Genomic DNA, 20,120 nt, shown 5'->3' on the forward strand with positions numbered 1-20,120 from the left:
AGATGCAATTCTCATGCCCCTTATATACGTTGGCCCAACGCTTCGGCGAACTTAGCGAATAGTATACAGCTTTGGCGTATATTTGCCGCGGGACAATGCTAGCCTGCTTGTCAACGGGGACCCAAATGCATAGGTACATACATCAAAATATCTTGACACACATGAAACTTAGCGTTTGCATTTTGACCGGCACTCTCCGAACGCGTTGGGCAAACGTGAACAGGAGGATTTAGACACCCAACAATTGCATTAAATTTTTTTTTCACAATCACCAAATTACATTATCTGGAACAAGTATAGTTCTTGTTTCAACAAAGTTCTTGATACTTTTTAACGGACTCTTACAATCAATACAAATTAATAATCGCTTATTGAAACTCTCTACGTACATTCAAATTGGCCGCAAAATGTGCGATAGCAATGCGCTTGCAGCAAAGCAGTATGAATTAAAAGTCAAAAGTCAAATAATTTATTTAAATTTGGTACTATTGTATACTTTCTGGTTGTCAAACAATGATATAGTGGTGATAATTAATTACGGAAACTAAACGAAAGCTACGTGGGTTCCAAATGCGCCCAGGTCTTATCTATTAACAAAGCATATCGGTGCGCTGCATGCTAACACACGGATCTATGCGGTTGATCAGATTATATTACCTACAATCTTGATACATACGTCTTGTCCTCATGTCGGTGGCCAATTTTCACAGTGATGAGCGGAGAGCAATTTAAGACAACAAAAACGTTACATATAGAATTAATAGTTTACTGTACATAACATTCCTGTTGTTTATACATTACCCTAAGTTTCTTGAGTCTTGCGAACTTGCACATTATGTCTTACGTTTCGATGTCTTGAGTTTCCTTGAAGTAAGTTGGGGCATTTCAGAACAAACAAAGTAAGTACATGCATGATGAGCTTTAGCATTGCACACTACTGTGTTTGCTGTGAAACGCCCTACTTGATTAAGTTTTGACTTGATCTTCATTTTCTCTTGCTTCTATAATCTTGATTGATGGGTGGTTCATTGTCAGAAATTTCTATGTGCCTCTTTGTAGTGTACATGTCTTTAGTACTAAGCTGCCACATACAGCCACATAGAAAGACTATGTAAGCTGATTAGGGAATTCAAAAAGCTCAAGTTATACAATCTCAACTTATGTATAAATGTTAGAAAACTTATATTATATAAATGATACCCGCGATGATGCCCGCAACTTGCCCACGAAGATTTTGGGTTTTTAAAATTCCCGTGGGAACTTTTTGATTTTCCAGGACCAATGGAGACTATGTCTTACCCCAGAATGCAAGTCTTTGTACTTTTCGTCAAAATTGGTTAAACGGATGGGCCGTGCATAGCTAGCAGACAGACAGACACACTTTCACATTTATAATATAAGTAGTCTTCTAACATTTTAACATTACTTTTATAAACGTTTTTTGTGTGTCTCATAAGTAGTCTTTTAAAGACTGCTCTTTTCTCAAGAATTTCTCAGATACCAGGACAATCTGCAGTGTTATGTTTCATTGTCAAAGAATAATGACTCTTTGTTTTAAGGTCAATCGCGCAATGATTCTCGTATTGCGGCGACGGATTCCATGTTGATGGAAAACTGTCTTTATAATCTGTGAATGCCTTTACAACCTTATTGTATGGATCTGCCCCCCGATTGTGTAAGAAAAACTTATTCATCGTAATCGACAGCAAATTCTGTCCCTTGATTGGTTGAATTCGCTGTTCACATTTTTTCTCAGCCAATCAAGGGGCAGAATATGCTGCCGCTTACGATATTATATAATAATAATTTTCAATTATTTTATAAATGTAACACAACTGAAAATTATTATTATAACTAGTAACAATTATTATTAAAACTTACGAGTTATAAATCTTATACGTACCCGTTTGTAGCAGAAAAGCTTACCTCATTATGGGGTCCAAGATGTCCAAATTGTTAGATAACACTTCATAATTTAATTAATGTAATCTGTCTTACTAGTTTTACTATACGAGCCTAGAAAAATATGCTTTCCTTTGTATGCTACTTATTAAACACTAATAAGTAATGTTCTACATTATCTTGAAGATTGGCATCTATTTGAGAAATAATGTTAAAAGTCAATACTATATATTACTAATTACGTCAATACTAGCAGACTCACCCGGCTTCGCACGGGTGGGCTTATGTGCACAATCCAAATATGTACATACTAATATTAGAAATCCATCCGTTTAACCGATTTTGATTTTGACGAAACTTGGTATAGACATAGATTGCACCCCCGGGACGGATATAGGGCGAAAAATTTCATCCCGAAAGAGTTCACACGGGATTTTTAAAAGTCCATCCGTTTAACCGATTTTGACAATAAGTGCGGAAACCAGCCCAGAGAGAAGATCCCGGGAAATCGAAGAGTTTCCACTGGAGTATTAAAAATGTAAATCCATGCGGATGAAGTCGGGGAACTATCTAGTAGACTATAATTGCATTAAAATATCAATATGTGTGCATAATAAATCGTTGTGAAATGTCCTAGATAAATTATGGCGAAAACTGCATTGAAATCCACTAGTAAATTTTAAATTTTTCAGCAAATAAGTACCTACACAGATAAACGCAGATTGCAATTTTTTCAATATTATTTAGAGCTTTTAGTATCTGATTAATTGATTTCAATATCAAAGTTAAAGTTTTTACTATTTTTTATCACTTCACTTTCGTGGCCAAGTGCTGGTATGGAACTGAACTGTTATAGGTAGCCAGCCGCCGCCGCTCCTAACGACGAAACCGGAGACCAAGTATAAACATCCAGTGACAAGAATCCTCGGTCGCTTGTGCTTCGCGACTACTAAATGCCATGATATTATAGTTATCATATGACCACCATGGAGATAAAAGTTGCTAAGGCTCTTGACCTATAAATTCCATCAGAACTGTATATATTACAATGTTTTAGTCAATTATTATCACATAGTGGTAATTCGGCTAGACACAAAAAATTATGTCTACAATCCATATAAACGCAGAAGTGTGTCTGTGAGACAGACGTACATAGAATATTTTTTAATCCGGAAAATCAAGGAACTGTGAGCATCTACTATTTATTTACTTACTCTTAAAAACACGGTTAAATGGTTCATATTTTCTTATGCAGTTAAGAATGTTGTCCTAATCTACGCCATAAAACCTTTCATTTGATAGGTTTATTTTTTTGTCTTTTCTATGTTCATTTTCCTACTCTTACCATATTTGATCTTGAAGGAGAAAGGTATTTTTTAAAATACCCTGAAGTCATAATTTGGATGATTGTATTTAATTCATCCAAGGCCCATAAGCAGTAAAACTTGCAAAGTCTGATCTGGCAAGTCATTTGCACTCGCAACAAGTCAATTTGTGCAAGTTCTCTCATTGAAAATTGCAGAAATTAAGCAGAATTTCACATCTGCAAGTTTTATTGCTAGTGGACTCTTGACCTTAGGTTACCTGCTCCATTAAAATAAAGCCGCAGACACACTGGTGTGGTGTGTAGCAACGCAATCCGGCAATGATCAACCTATCGACCAACAGATTAGAATTAGGTAATTCATCTTAAAAGTATTAAGTAAGTACACATACTTTGATCGCCTTTTGTCGGTTCACATGTTACAGCCACATAGATGTATCTGCGGCTTTAGATATATTAGAGCACTAAGGTCATTTCATTTCAGTTGCATGATGGCCGGTTAAAATAACATTTAACATTAGGGTTAACGTTAAACTTTGTCCACCGATAAAAAACAAAGCGGGTTGCACAAGTCAGTATGCAAACTCCATGATTAAAGGTCTAAACTTAACAAACCTAGACGTATCTATGATGTAACTTAACCGTTGATCATGCAACTGGTCCTAAATGTAAAAGGGTTAGGTAAGTTAATTGGGTTTTAATAACTTTTTCCCGAGGGCATTCACTACTCGCATAAAAAAACTCGTTATGTTGTATCGTAATATAAAGAACCTATATATACTTCCTATGGATAGGTATATGTTTCCTGCGACATTCAGCACGCGCTGTTTGTTTTCCAATCAAGAATTTACGGAATTCTTAAACAACGCGCCCGCGATGAAGTTGAAATTATTTCTTTGTGTTTTCACACTTGGAGATGCGGTATTATTTACAAAACAGCTTCTGTGAAAAATGTCGCCAAACCAAAACAAGAAAGTCCCCTACTGACAGTAGGGGAATTACTGTTTTTTAAAACCCTGAGAAGATTCAATTATGTCTATTATTCATAATAAGTAGTTGTACGTAGGCACGTAGGTATGCTGTTTCACTGAGACGTCTTGTGAGGTAGGTACTTAATATGTAAAGCGCGGGTTGCGGGAAGGAGACTTTGACTGTATCGTATGGCATTCAATTTGATAATATCTAAAGGTATGAAAAATGAACCTATAAACATCAAAAAAGGATTTTATTGACTGTTAAGTATGTTACATAAATTGTATATCACACCCTTTAGATTTATTCAGTCAAGATAATTTCTAATCTATTGTAAAATTATACCAATGTTTGTCTCTAATTTGTATAATTACATTTCTGAAGATATATGTTGCCAGGTCGTCGTCGGGGTTGGCAGTGGAATCTCTGCTGGAAATTCTTCGCACCGCCTGCTTCGCCGTTACTGTAACCGCTGCCTGTCAGAGCCAGGAACAGCGGGGCTGCCGGGGACTAGGGGTCTTGGCCCTGTGTCACTCTCTCATTCAAGGGGTTGCCCGTAATGACCGCGCTGGGCAGGCGTGTTGGACATCGCAGGATTATACTGGTCGCACCTGTGTCGCAGCTGATCGACTGCTGCTGTGCCATCTATCCAGTTTAGCCAATTCAAAATGGTTATACCACCATTTGTCGGTTGCCAGAGCCTCGTTTGTAGACATCTGGTACGCGGGCAGGTGAGGTCGACAAGATGTCTTTATCCGAAATTTCTCGTGCTTGAAGACCAAAGACATCGAACAGTTCGTGTTGCCAGAAGCTCAGAGTCACTCAGCGGACTAGGGAGAGAGCTATGCTTGGAGTTTCTCTAGGTAATCAAGTCAGAAATGAGGAGATCCGAGGAGAGGCAGAGTAACCGACATAGCTCAACGGGTTGCAAAGCTGAAGTAGCAATGGGCAGGGCACATAGTTCGAAAAACCGATAGACGTTGGGGTCCCAAGGGGACCTCGCACCGGCAGACAACGATATGAAACGAGTCGCAGGGAGCGGCTGGATTCAGGTGGCGCAATGGCCGTGGCGTGTGGGACTCCTTACAAGATACCTATGTTCAGTTGTGGACGTCTATCGGTTGATAATGATGACTGTCTATAAGGTAGATTAACTAAAGGAAATAAAAGTCAATATATACTTTCAGTAAAATTTATTGTTCCATTTAGATATTAGGTACGTCAAAAATAAAATTTTATTCATATAGAGATTCATATAGACATATAATATGTATGTAAACCATCAGATTTCCAAATCTACTACACTAATAATATAACGTTTAAATATTTATTTCAAAACATTCAATAAAGAGAAAATACTGTTGAAAACATTTAACACATATTATTAATACTCTACTTACATCTAGCAACCTGGGGCAAACATTTATCTAATAAATATCTTTTTGAGAAAATTCAAAATAATAGGTATAATATCAGTTGTAGATTTGTCAAGGTAACTTAACACAAAAACTGTCCCTTTCTCAACAATACCCTGTAAGTAAGTCACAACTTTACCAGTTCTTCACCTTCCAAACAGTGGGTTTATGTAATACTTATAGTAAGATAAATATTATCAAAGAGGATCAAAAATATAACTCTTTAAAATATAATAGATTCTTGTAAACCTTACACAGCAGAAATGTAATAATCAGACTCATATGTTTTAGGAATGTGCGTAGCTTAAAGCTAAGGATAGGCTACGAGAGTTACAAGCTAGAGTACTTCTAAACCTGGGGCTCTAACACCGATAAGTACTAATACACTGAAAATTTAAGAACATCAAACACTGAACATTTAAATATCGAGTGACATTCGAGCATCTTGTTCCATGAGCTGACATGATGAATATTGTGCCCATTGGAAGGTTAATAATTTACCATCTAAATGTTAACCTAATTGTACGTTAATTGAAATTAAAAATACGCAATGGCAAGGAATCGACCAACTTAAATTCAATCAGAAGAAAATACAAGAGATTAGGGCACAAATAATCTCTTGTCTTTTTCACTGAAATAAACTACAGTAAGAGATTAGATTTCATAGTTGCGGAATTTGGAGATGACTTCAGAGGGTGGTTCTTGGTTGCCTCCTCCCCAGCGGCCCCAGAGGGCGGCACCTCCCTCTGAGGCTCGACGAGCGGCGGCATTGGTGGGGCCGAGGCTCGAGGGCCCTGAGGAACGTCCCGACTCGTCTTCCAACATCCGGTCCTTTGTGTTGGGCTTGGACCAGTGCATGGACTGCTGAATGTGGTCCTTCATACCGAGCCACTGCTTGTAGCCGATGGAGATCCCACTCTGCCTCCACTTGTCGTATAGAGCCCTCTTAGATGGATCACACAGTGTTTCTTTTGCTTCCTGCAATAAAAATCATCACATTATTTTAACATTAATTTATTCATCTCAATAAAAATATGATTCACAACAAGTTTAAAAGTGGATTTGGAAGTCAATTGATTCGTACCTAATCGTGGGATTTTGTTCTTTGGGATTTCCCTGGGATTTTCTCCCTACGCAAATTCACTAATTATTATGTACGAGAAATGGACAAAACACTAAAGGAAAACTTTGCTATTATTAAAAAACTTAGGTATGCACCCTACCTTTAGTTTTTGAAACTTTGCTTCAGCATCTTTGTCTCCGTCATTCTTATCAGGATGGTGCTGCAATGCCAGCACTTTATACTCTGCAATTATTTGATCAACCTGTAAAAAGGAAAAAACAATATTATGCATATTATGCTAACCTTCAATTTTTATAAAATACATAGGTAGTAGCTTCCTATTGCAGATGTTGCAAAGTCTCTTTATATTAACGACCCGTGCGCTTATTTACACATTGATGATACCATGCCAGAAACCTTCCAGCAAGTTTCAATGACAACTGTACAAAGTTTCATCGCAATCGGATCATACCTAGCTGTGCATACATAAGTAAACAATTTTTTATTTTGCCTCAATAATACAGCGCAATGTTTTTAAATCTAATTTGGTAGGTCATTGTTATGCCAAATCAAGTCTTTTTTTGCTGCAAAATATTCCAGGATGTAGGTCAACACTCGCGACCTCAGAATAAGGTCACATTCAGACAAATCAATAAATAAAAACTTTACCATACAATTCACTTGATAAAATAGCAAACTTACACTGGAATTTTCATCACAACCCAGCAATCCATAGAAGTCGTCTTCAGGGTTTCTTTGATAATTTAATATTTCGTCCACTCCGGTCATTTTCACGACCCTCCCTATCAAAACCCCAGTGTACACTGATGAAAATTGTCAATGTAGGTGTTGATAATAATATTTCTGCAAACTGCGTAGATTGTAGAATTATTCAACCAATAGTGGAGTTGGGTCATAGGCTTGTTTATGCTTTTATAAACCTTATAAGAAGTAGAGAAGGTCTAAAATAGAATAACGTTCCCTCAGAAAATCTGTACAATACATTCTCTCTCGTTTCACTCACACACGTATCAGTTATCACACTTACACTTTCATTGTATTTACGTTCACGCACACAAGCTAAAGGTAAACTCGTAAAATGACAACTACGGTTGGATATAGTCCATTGCTTACTTACTTAGCTTAATTTCCATTTTCAACGTAGATCCAGCAATGTATAACAAAAAGTTAGTCTAGCATACGTTTTCTAAAGTACCAAGTAGGTATGTAGTATATTGTAGGCATTGTATAAAGTGAATGAAGCTTTTACTGCGCAGCTCAGAGAATTGAGATCAATAATTCAGGAGGCGTTTTTTTTTAAATTTTGTTCAAAGTCATTCATTTACATGTCTATTGTGATTAAGTAGGTATAATATTGAAAATATCCAAAAGAAAGGCCTAAATTCATTTTACATGCAGTGGGACCAGTAGAGCTACGATTGCTGTGTAGTTTGAAGCAAGCGATCCATTATGTTTAAGTTCCTCGATTCAAACTTATCACATTCTGTGAATATTTCAACTCTCTACCAATTGCGGTTCACGAGATAGGTACCCGATGGCACCCTTCAGTACGGAACCCTAAAAACTAAGTAAAAGGCTCCTGTTTTTTTCCACTTAGTGGGACTGTCTAGTAGAGTTGCGATTGCTATGCAGTTTAAAGCAGGCGATTCATTACGTCTAGGTTGAAGGAAAGTGGGAGCATTCAATCTGGACAAGTTTGAGTCGAGGAACCTTAAAAAATCCCTCCCTCCTTTTTCTACAACCGCACCGCACGCCACCGCATGCAATTTCACCCTCACCACCATGCCACCTTGGTACCTGGTGCCCTTCGACCGCCCGTTGTGACAGATCCTTTTTTCCACGCACTCCCATCGGCGGTGTTCCTATTATATTACAACATGGGGTTATTCAAGGGGCAGATCAACCACTTCCTGAAGGTCCGGCAACGCATCGACGGTACCTCCGGTGCTGCAAATGTTCATGGGCGGCGGTAATCACTTAACATCAGATGACCCGCCTGCTCGTTTACTCGCTATTTTTTATTAAAAAAAAGACTTAGGTATTGAGAGTTGTATTTAGATTTTTTTAATAGGAAGCATAAAATTATTCCCCCGGCATTAGCGAATGTCAAAGATATAATTAGGTAAATAAAGTACCTACCTACCTAATAAATAATGCATCTAAGAATATAGGTACCTAGTTAATACCTACCTCCTCTCTTATTTTAAAAATTACTTAGAATAAATTGCAGGGCGCAGTTTTGGGGAAGAAGACGCATAGATATCGGTACCTGCGATTACTTAACAATCTACCTATAGATAAAGTATTGTACAATATAGACCTCAATCTTAGTATTCCGAATAAGTATTTTTTAACAAAGAATCTTGGTAAACTTGGTTTAAAAATTACATAAAAAAAGGACAAAGCTTGGAAACCAACACACATATTAACATCAAGGCAACGAACGACATTGCATATTCCGTGCATGCTCTAGACATTGGCGCTTCAAACTCCCAACACACTTTTGCATCAAAAATAGCCTCTGAAGACGATCTAAACGCAAGTTTACGGAGCTCATCGGCCACATCGGCTGTGTGCCTCGCTTGGGGAAATTAATAATGTTTACACCTTGCGAATAAATTTTCCGCGTGCTAGTGTTCGTTCGCTCATTTGTTATTCCGAAAGATGGTTCACATTATTGCGGCGCTGTTATGATACAGTATTGGGGACATCGACGGGCGCTGTCAACGAACTAGACGTTCGAAGATCCTCCATCTTTGGTAGCGGAAGTAGCGGCGGATGTCCCGGCAATGGGTGAGTGGAGTGGCATATGAATGCTTGACAACAATGCCCCGAGCTTCGTTCCCACATTTTCTATTCGCTCCGTGTCCCCGCCAAAAGTTTGTTCAACCTTTAATTTTTTGTTGAGATGGATTTAATATCGAGACGTGAGCACAGATACCTACAGGCTACACCACATGAGTACCTACCCGAAGATCATATGCTACGTGCGGTTATAAATATTAAGCAGATATCTATACTAATAAATAAAATTGGAGTGTCTGTCTGTAATTTCGAAATAACTACCGCATATTAAGGTCATATGGTTATTTGAACGATACTATAACTGAATCACACGTTTTTAAAATTTTTGTCTGTCTGTCTGTCTGTCTGTTTGAAAAGGCTAATCTTGGGAACGGCTGAACCGATTTTGACGGAATTTTCACAGACAAGTAGAGAATTGACCAGGGAGTAACATAGGCTACTTTTTTAACCGACTTTCAAAAAGGGAGTTGTGTTTTTCTACCTATGTACACCGAAATCTCCGAGATTTCTGAACCGATTTGCGTCATTTCTTTTTTAATCGATAGAGGAACTTTGCGACAGTGTTTCATAAAAAATTTGGAGTCCAACTCCTCAATCCTGATGCTGCAGGGGATCTGACCAATCCACGCGGGCGAAGCTGCGGGCATCAGCTAGTAAAAAATAAATGCTTCAAAACTTAGCAGATAATAATATAAGTACCTACCTAACTTCTTCGCGTGTGCTTGTTTTCGTACATGCTAAATAAGTGCCAAGGTACTTATCTAGATAATTAATTATACTGAAAAATTATTAAGACCCTGTTTTCCATGAAAATGCGTATATGTATACATATAACTAGTTACCTAGAATCTAGATACAAGTAACAACGTATCATACGAGGATGATGGCCTACTGTTGCTTACCTAGTAGATACTTATATATTTATCTACTTCAAAATTAAAAAGCTAAATACAACTCACTGATCAGTGATTACGAAATCTCCTGACCCTAGAGTTTAAACATGAAGGAAATAGATCATCGTCATCCTCACGGTCAACCCATCGTCTGATCACTACACAGCACGGGTCTCAATATGAGAAGGGTATGGCCATAGCACACTACGCTGGTGCGGATTGGCAGACTTAACACCTTTGAGAAAATTATGGAGAACACTCAGGCATGTAGGTTTCCTCACGATGTTTTCACAACTTATGTATTTATTATATAAAAATGTCACCTCTGTTTAGTTAAGCTACTAACTTAATTAGTATCTATCTGTTAGCAATTAATATAGTGCATCTAATTAGCCTACTAAGTGCGCATGACATTGACAGGGAGGTACTGTTAGCATGCGTGCCAAAAGCGTCCACGGCCCCGTTTCGATGAAACAATGCGTCAATTAACACTTTATTATTCTTTGTACTTACACTGCCTACAATAGGTACATATTTTATACTTGGATAACCCATCCCAACTTGATAAAAGTGGCTACTCGCTACTATTTCTTTAGTTTTTCCATATTGTTGGGCTCAAGTTGGGAACAGTCAACTTCCACTATGAAAGTAATCTACCAAATCTTAGACTTTAACAGACAATCGCAACGGGAACAATGCTGAACGTAAAATACAACGTGTGATTCGTAATGTGGATATCTCGGAGTTATGTCACACTGAGGAGCACGATGGCCAGTCGCGTGGCACGAAACGCTTTTATAGTTTTCCTTGAATTACAACTCTGCTAAAAACTGTATCGGACACGTTGCTGTCGCGCGTGGCTTTGCTTTTGCGACGTGTTATGTCTATCCAAACTTGAACTCCAAATAAATAAATTAACTACTTACCTGTCGCTCTACTAGAAAAAGTTAATGAAAAAAGTCCTAGTTATGTAACACTTCTGAATTTTCCGTCAATTTGGTGAGTAGGTACTAACGAAGGTCGATTTCGAGGTTACGAAAGTTGAACGTAACGAAAGTCAATATCGAGGTTATGAAAGTCGACTTCGAGGTAGCGAAATTCGATCTCGAGGTAGCGAAGTTCGATTTCGAGGTACCGAAGTTCAATGTCGAGGCAACAACAATTCCGAGGTAGCAAAAGTCAACTTCGAGGTAGCGAAGGTTGATGTCGAGGAAATGAAAGTCGATATCGAGGTTATGAAAGTCAACTTCGAGGTAACGAAGCTCGATATCGAAGGAGGTCACGAAAATCGACTTAGAGGTAACAATGGTCGATTTAGAGGTAACGAAGATCGACTTCAAGCCCAAAAGTAACTAAGTTTGACTTCGATGTAACAACGGTCAATGTCGAGGTTACGAAGGTTGACTTTGAGGTAACGAACGATGGTTGCTCTGCAAAGAGATCCGCGTTTATAATTTAAACATAAACCTATTTAGGTCTAAAAAGAAAAGTCCTGACTCATTCCCTGACTGACTAATCAACGCCCAGCCCAAACTCTTGCTCTAGAAAGCTTATATTTTTCACACAGCTTCCCTTTATAATGTAGAAGGAAGGATTTTCCAAATTTTCCACGGAGTGAAGCCGCGGGTAATCGCTAGTGTTTTATACAGCTTGTTCCGTGTATCACAAATCGTACCCGCCTTTAGTCTAATATACGCCCGTGCTGCGACGTTGCGCATTGTTTATCCAAGGCTCTAGTAGAATTTACATTCTATGGAAATGTTAACTAAGTATATGGCCGTACCTACAGTACGACATATTTCCGTTACTACCTTCATATATATTACCTGTACATATTGGTTGTTTCCTATATTTGTATTGAATCCAGTTCCATTCGAATGTTATTGATTATGCAACGTTGACCGTACCTGCCTGTATGTAGGGCAGCTATGTGGGGCGCCTGGATGACCTACTTCTTCGACATTTCTCCTCAAGATCTGCGCATTACAAGTTACAACGTTGATTTCACTACACGAGGCTTTTAAACAGAAATAGGTATAAAGGTTGTCTAGTGGAGATTGCTCTGAGCGATAAGGCCTCCTTGGCATACAATTAGTTTTTAGTTTCATTGTTTTCTCTTGGTTATTTCATTTGTGTGCAACAAAGTTTTCTATCTATTATTTATCTATATATCTATCTATAAGGAAGAAAGAGTTTAAAAACAATTTTATACTTATACTTACATGTAACCTTATAACTAACTGATCCGTCCGCTTTATTCGGGTGTCTTATACATACTTACCTGGATACCCATCTTAGAATCGGGGTATTATACATCTGGAATTCTAGAATAACTTATCTTTTAAATGGTGTAAGAATTTTTCTAACAGATGCAGTGGTTCCGGAGATTAACTCTTTAATACAAACTTACAAACTTTAAGTTGTTAGGTTACCTCTTGGCGTAGACCCTCTACAGAAACATTCGAGCGAAGTCGGGGCGAGCAGGCAGTAGGTATTATTACAGAATATTTATAGTATCTTTCAGTAGTATTCTCTACTAGTATTATCTAAAGAAAAATAAAACCGACTTCAAAAACCAAAAACACTAAAAAGTAGAAAATAATTTTTGTTTAGCTACACATGTAATGTACCTAGTATGAAGTCGGGCGAGCTTCACTCTTGGATTTCTAATTTTGTTTTAATATGCTCGCTCGACTTCATACCTAGGTACATTACATGTGTAGCTAAACAAAAATTATTTTCTACTTTTTAGTGTTTTTGGTTTTTGAAGTCGGTTTTATTTTTCTTTTGAAAATTTTTTATTTCACAATTTTTAGTGGCCCCACTGTACTATATATAATATGCTATGCCCAGTTAAAACCCTACTGTTTACTAAGCTATTACAGTGATCGCGAGCAATTTGCTCTTATCCATTGAGGAGTTCTGTTCTCCATCTCCGAAGATATTCATCAGATCTTCACCAAATTTATATGGGACCACCTGCACAGTATACCCTTTCAAACAAAATAAAAAAATTTCCAAATCGGTCCAGGGGTCTTTGAGTAATCGGGGAACATACATAAAAAAAAAAGATCCCGACGAATTGAGAACCTCCTCCTTTTTTGGAAGTCGGTTAAAAAAGATAAAAATAGCACATCTCACGTGACATGCAGATTAAAACCTAAACAATGGGTGGTATATTCTAGCTTTTCGTACCTGCTAAGCCTGCCTTTCTGCATAGTAAATCAAAATGTTAATATTGTTGCTAGATAAATAAGTAAGTATATAATACTATGTAGGAGCAAATCTAAATACGATAACCTCCCTGGCGTAGCAGTGGCGGTTATCGTTTAAGAAGCGGGAGGTCTCGGGTAAGATTCCAGGCAGCAATTTAGAAAATAATTTCAAGTAGGTTGTTGTACATATACTTAGATATATAAAAGCGACTTATCTAACAAGACAATTACAAAGGTAAAATTGCCAGACCCCTTCAAGTTAGTTCGCTTCCATTTTAGACTGCATCATTAGTGAGATTGCAGTAAAGGGTCAACTTGTATCTGAATAAAAAAAAGTTAAGTACAGCTTACTGTATGAGTAGGAATATTAATACCAACACCTCATACTTAACTAACTTATGCCAGCGACTTCATCCATATGGAATACACAAATTTGAAACCCCAATTTTGGCCCCTTAGGCCATTTTCAAAAATTCTTTCTTTCTCAACCTGTCGCGCTTGTGGATATTCGTGATTGTAGGTAGAGATAGGTATCTATCTACTTAGTAAGTGCTAACAAGAACAACGATTTTGTTAATAAGAGCCACGTGTTTGATTCCTGGAAAATTTTTCCGCTTCTGGTGAGAGGATTTGGAGGTCGCATTATTTTCCACATTTTTTTTTCTCAGTCAAAAGTAAAGAACAGTGCTGATGAAGATGATGATGTAAGTATACAATCATGGATATTTTTTTAGGAAGCCATATTTTTCGAATTAAATCTTACATAAAGTGCCATCTACCTATATAGAATGGTACGAGTAGCTACACTACATGGTCAGTGAAGTCCGAACCACTAGGGTCAAGCTGTACCTATACCATGAGTGGGACTTAAATATCTATCCCTACCCAATAAATATACAGGAGAATAATTCTAATGAGCCTGTAAATAGATGTCACAATCGCATGGGATGTAGCGACGATGTATTCCCATCATTCGCCTGCCGTACGACGTATGTGCACAGGGAATTAATTCGACAAGCGGAAGCATCCAATTGTATCTAAGCCGTGGCTTCGCCGTCGCCATCCGATAATGCCCATCTTTGTCTATTGACCCTTATTCTGTATTCTATGTATGTTTTACATCACCGTGAAAATTTACATTGTCCATAACGAAACTGATTTAATCTTGTGATTTGCCATTCGTCCTGTGTAGATCTTCCTTATGTTGAACAAAAGCAGGCGGTTCTTGGCGAAAGATAAAGAAAGATACACAAGGAACAACAAGCTCCATTCGTTATGATCAGTCAAAACAGACCAAGTCTGTATACGATATGCACTGCCCGTCCTCCCACTACTAAAGATGCAGGAAAAGCAAGCAATAAGCAGCTCTACCACATATTTTTTTTAAACAAACTTCACGTACGTTTGACTCTGATACTGGAACATCCTCAGGAGGTTTACCTATACTTAGACTGCAATCCAAGACTTGGCTTTAGCGGATTGTAGCAAAATAAGCTTGTTTTTCGTTGATGTTCCTTATCTAAGACCTAACTTAGCTCACTTTACTAACAGCAAGTACATACTAACTGACTGTAATATTCTATGCTGACAGCATGGATATATAAATACTCGCTGACAGCGTTAGTTTTTATTACCCTTAGATATACGTAGGCCCATCTGCACCTCAAGCACTATCAGCTTTTTTCGGTCTTTTTCATCTGCAAAGCACTGCAAAGTCCGGAGAGAGATGATAAGTACCTGACTATCTATTTGTTATACCTGTTCTTCTCTGCTATCTGCATTTTTAATGGCTATTTTGTCCGAAACGACCATAGGGCACGACTAGTTCTTACTTATTTACACAATCACTTTAGTGGTTGGCCTATAGCAATGTGTAAGGAAATTGCTGTCCATTGTTTGGTACATTGAACGAGTTGCGTTTTAAATTCAAAGGCAACGAACGTTCAGCCTAAAATCATCCGCTGCAGTCTGCAATACTCTTCAGGCACATGCGCTCTGCCCAGGCATAAATAAACACGCAGGCATTCCGCAAATACCCCGCGGATTTTGAACCCAACAACATCGCTACTTAATTTTATTCCATGTCTTAATTTGTCACGCGGTTTTTGTGAATCGTATCACTTAATGCTTTATTTTGACTTTTATAATGGGTTTTGGGGCTCGTATTTTATTTGCAGGATGTAATTACATTAATTAAGATGTTTTAAGAAGAATTTAAATTGGTAGATTTATAATATCATCATTGATATACCTAATAGTAATCACTAAAAATCACTAGTAAACTTGATCTATAAGATCAAGTTTACTAGTGATTTTTAGTGATTATACACGCATATGTAATGGCGACTTTTACTTTAGCTGTTGCTTGAATGAAGAAACACATTTACCTAAACTCCAGTAATGGTCAAGTAAAAGTTAATACTTTTACTGAATACTTTAGTTGTTCATGAAGAAACTGGCCGTAAGACATATCTACCAATTAGGTACCTTGTACAATGCACTGGGCCTACATACAGTAATTGGCGTCAGGTAAAAAAAACTCTGGAGTCTGGACGGCACACCTGCCGTCTGCTCATGAGTGCATGGGTCTTTCTAGTCGAACGGACGAACTAGCAGCACGGCGGAACAGACTCCCTCACGACGCGAAGCGTTTTATTTGTTACTTGATCGATAAATCGCCCACTGCGCAGGTTCAATATTAAAGATCTTTTTAATTGACGCAAACTGTATGAATTTATCTATTATTATAACTTTCTGACAATGCTGGTTTAGAGTTATATATAGGAACTTAGAATAAGTAGGTATACATTTAAATTAAATATAGGGTAGGTCATCACATGGCAGAGTTAACTTTGTTCCAAATAACGGTAAGGAAGTCGGAACAGTAATTTCTTTGAAAATCTTACTTCCTTGTACCTACTCCATTGTAAATGATTGGTGGTACAAAAGTGAGCTTTGTTTTACAAGCAGATGTAAGTAAACACAGTCAGATCGACATCTGGTGGTTTTTTTTTTTACTTCCACTGACTTGTGGGCTATTTTATAACCATGCGTTATTTTTATCTCATTCATAGTGAATTCCATTTTATTTTTGAATGAGTCTTAAGAATTTAGCAAGTTTTTTATTTGTATAAGGTAAAAAAAAAAAAAAAGTTTTTTATTTGTATAAGGCGGAGACGATGAGTCGTAGACTCAGGCGCAACGTAGCCACCGCTACGTTTCATTTAGGTACACAGTACATAGGCATTGGACACGGTGAATGAAGAGACATGCTGGTCAAAATTTCAACTCAATCGGATGAACAATACGCGGACGCATAGGGAACAAACAAACATATAGACAAACATTAATTTAGCAGAGAGATAGAGGTGTGAGCTTTTTACAATAAAGCCGATAGTAAACGCCGTTTGAATACAAGTGGCAAGGGTATGGAGTATGGATGTGGTGAAGACCCAGCAAAGACGTGACGCTGTCACAATATATTTTTAACGATATGTTAAGTATTACGTTTTATGATTAAATCTTTAAATAACTTATTTTTGAGTTATTTCTCTTTATGATTTTAAGTGTGCGACATGTCTCCTTAGACTAAGTCTTCCTTAATATAAGGGAAGACGTAGGTAAATAATAACCCAAATAACTGTTGTTACTGTTGATCGGCATGCAAGGTATTTATAATATTTCGCATGCGACACGGAACAGCTGCGTGTGCTTGCAAGATGTGTCCCCAGTCACGCTTCTCGTTTTACCAACGGTTCAGTCAAAACCCGAGATTGGAAATTTAATACACATCATTATGCACTATTTCTTGCTGAATTTGAAACTGCGTAGGTATATCCGAGGATAATGATCTTTTAGATAGTTAAAACGGTAAAAGTAGGTACACATATAAACACATACAAACACGAAAATTGAAAACAAAATTTTTTCTAGCTGTAATTCTTATTTCATATACTTTAGGTACCTACATAGTTCGCTAATCGCTAGTAATGAAAAGAGCTTTCACGTGAAGATACTCGGAAGGTTATTTGATTTTAATACACATTTTATGCACACTTCAGAAATCTCTAGGTCTCTAGCGATGGCTTATTGCAAATCAAGTAGGTAACTGAAAAGTAACAAAGTTTCTGGTCTTTCTGCATTACGATTTTCTGAGTGATGATGTATATGGCAGCATCATCATAAAAATCAACCAATAGACTCCCACAGCTGGATATAGGAGTCTTGTAGGGACTTCAACACGCCACGGTCTTACGCCGTCTGAATTCAGCGGCTCCCTGCGACTTGAATAATGTCGTCTGACCGCCTAGTGGGGGTCTTCTAATGGCGCGAGGTCGCCATTCTAGCAAATTGGGACCCAAACGTCTATCGGTTTTTCGGACTATCATTCATGGCATATAACGGGCAAATAGCTATAGTAGAACGGAACCGCGCTGAATATGAATGGATGAATGGACGTCAACATCAACATTGTACGGCGTTTATTTACAAACATTACCGCTGGCGTGTGCTACCAAAATGGACGCACACGCGCTCTCAAATTAAATCTGGTCGCAGGCTCCCCTTCGTATACGTGATTTCTTAGGTCGGACAGGGACGCTTCCTGCTCGCGCGTGCTAAGAAAGTTCCCTTCCTGAAAGCACGTGTGGCTTAGTTGATCCACCTGCGCGCGCGCAGCCCGCCCAGCGCTCGAGACGCGAGATAGGACGCAGAACCCGACGCGCGTTCGACGGGATGTGTCGTGCTTAGTGCGTTGATCTCCGAAACCATGGGACCCCAGTTCGACTATTGCCTACGAGCCACCAGTGAGTCTTTTATCGATTCTTTTATTCATATCAAACATGTACATCAAACATAAAAGCTCCACGGACAAGTTCGTTGCTACTCAACTTTGATAAAATGCTATCAGCAAAGCTATACATCTATAGTAGTTTAGTTCAAAAATAACCGATCATTAATGTTAAGGCTGAAACTGCAGAATCATGAAAGTTATGGTTTAATTTTTAGTGAAAATGATAATGTACCCTGATGCATACCTTACCTACCTAGTTTAGTTTATTTGTAGTACTTTGATAAACAGTTGTTTTCACAGTGAATGTGGACCTAGTGGTAGTACTTACCTCCAATCCCCTTCCCTTAAAAATTAAAAAAATATCATAGTAGGAACTGAGGTAGGTATATAGAGATACCTATATAATATCAATACGCATGCATCACATACGTAATTAGCCTTATCTTAGCAGCAGGTTCGTGCATAACATTTTGTACTTTAAAGACTATCAAGTACTTATTAATAATTCTTAAGATTTTCTTTTTAACGTCTTTGTAATTAGGTAATCAAAATACTAAGTGTATGACTAAAATATAATCCGTTAGCAAGTCAGTATCATACGGATTTACAGCATATTATTCTTCGACCACATTTTACTTGTTTTCCCAGAATCTCGCTTGATTCATCACCCGGCGGCGGACACCCGAATCTGTTTATTCACATTTGCTTTTAAAAATACAAACTAAGTCATTATTATAATAATTTTTAGTATCTTTACTCATCATAATAAATTTGTTGAAAATATTTACATATTACTTACATGTTATGTTAGCGGAAGATTAACTAAATGATATTGATATATCAATATTATTAAAAGTACTTAGACACACCTAGACTAGAAAAAATGCACTGACTAAGCTAGTTATAATATTTTTAATTTAGTCAGTAGAGTGAGTTTAAATGTCCAATCTTGTAATGAATCTAGCCTACGGCGTAGAGCTTTATGATATTATCTCACAATTTATCAAACCTACGCAATAAATAATTATGTATATCGGACATTTTCTCACGATATTACGACGTTAATCACTATAACATATCTTCAATTGAAAAATTATAAAGCTCAGATACAAAACCTCTAATAACTTTCAAACTGCTGAATCGATTTTCTTCGATTATAGTTAAGAAAACTCTCAATCAAGCCACCTTTCAAACAAAAAAACTAAATTAAAATCGGTTGATTCGTTTAGGAACTACGATGCCACAGACAGATACACAAACAAAGATACACACGTCAAACTTATAACACCCCTCTTTTTGGATCGGGGGTTAAAAATACCATTGAATTAGATACGTTAGTTTATGAGTGGGTTCTCTATTGTAAGTCACTTGTAGTTTTTGTGCTACACATGCCTCGAGGGGCAATGCTTCCCGCCCTGTGGAAGTGGTGGAACATTATGCTCTGCACATGCGGGTTGTGATGCTTTTATAGGAGACTATTTACTCTACCTACTTAAATTTACCGGCCAAATTCACGTGTAAGGCAGGGTTCCGTAGTTTTCCTTATAAAAACAAAAAGAAAAATAATCATCAGGAAGAAACTTATATTTTTGTAATTTTTTCCCTCACTATAATAGGTATTATGTATTTGCTTGTGTGGACCACATTATATAGCGCTACTAAACTTCATACTAAAAGCTAGTACTTAAGTATAATATCCTAGAATTCTTATTAGTTAT

The 20,120-nt window shown here is 37.6% G+C and overlaps 2 protein-coding genes across 3 annotated transcripts in view; one reads left to right on the forward strand and one right to left on the reverse strand.

The window, feature by feature from the left end:
* Positions 1-5,376: 5,376 nt before the first annotated feature.
* On the reverse strand, positions 5,377-7,535 carry LOC123869934 (J domain-containing protein). Its single transcript, XM_045913041.1, has 3 exons — positions 7,379-7,535; positions 6,837-6,938; positions 5,377-6,591 (listed from the first exon to the last, which is right to left on the reverse strand). Exons 1-3 carry the CDS (start codon positions 7,463-7,465, stop codon positions 6,268-6,270), a joined length of 513 nt encoding a protein of 170 aa, XP_045768997.1. The 5' UTR covers positions 7,466-7,535; the 3' UTR covers positions 5,377-6,267.
* A 1,668-nt stretch (positions 7,536-9,203) lies between these two features.
* Positions 9,204-20,120, forward strand: part of LOC123869956 (phosphoinositide 3-kinase adapter protein 1) — a 33,545-nt gene continuing 22,628 nt past the window's right edge. The window contains exon 1 of one of the 2 annotated variants that reach the window (XM_045913076.1): positions 9,204-9,490. In XM_045913076.1, the coding sequence (XP_045769032.1) occupies positions 9,487-9,490 (4 nt within the window). In that variant the 5' untranslated portion in view covers positions 9,204-9,486. Of the gene's footprint in view, positions 9,491-18,286; positions 18,416-20,120 lie in introns of those variants that run through there. The other variant, XM_045913074.1, reaches the window with a different exon arrangement.

This window comes from Maniola jurtina, chromosome 11, assembly GCF_905333055.1.
Source record: "Maniola jurtina chromosome 11, ilManJurt1.1, whole genome shotgun sequence".
In the NCBI taxonomy this organism is placed as follows: Eukaryota; Metazoa; Arthropoda; class Insecta; order Lepidoptera; family Nymphalidae; genus Maniola; species Maniola jurtina.

Excerpts from the sequence above, each read along its gene's own strand:
- LOC123869934 (XM_045913041.1), bottom strand. The coding sequence starts at position 7,465 with ATGACCGGAGTGGACGAAATATTAAATTATCAAAGAAACCCTGAAGAC. Across the intron at positions 6,939-7,378 it reads GTTGTGATGAAAATTCCAGT|GTTGATCAAATAATTGCAGA; the intron begins GTAAGTTTGCTA and ends TCCTTTTTACAG. Across the intron at positions 6,592-6,836 it reads CAAAGTTTCAAAAACTAAAG|GAAGCAAAAGAAACACTGTG; the intron begins GTAGGGTGCATA and ends TTTTTATTGCAG.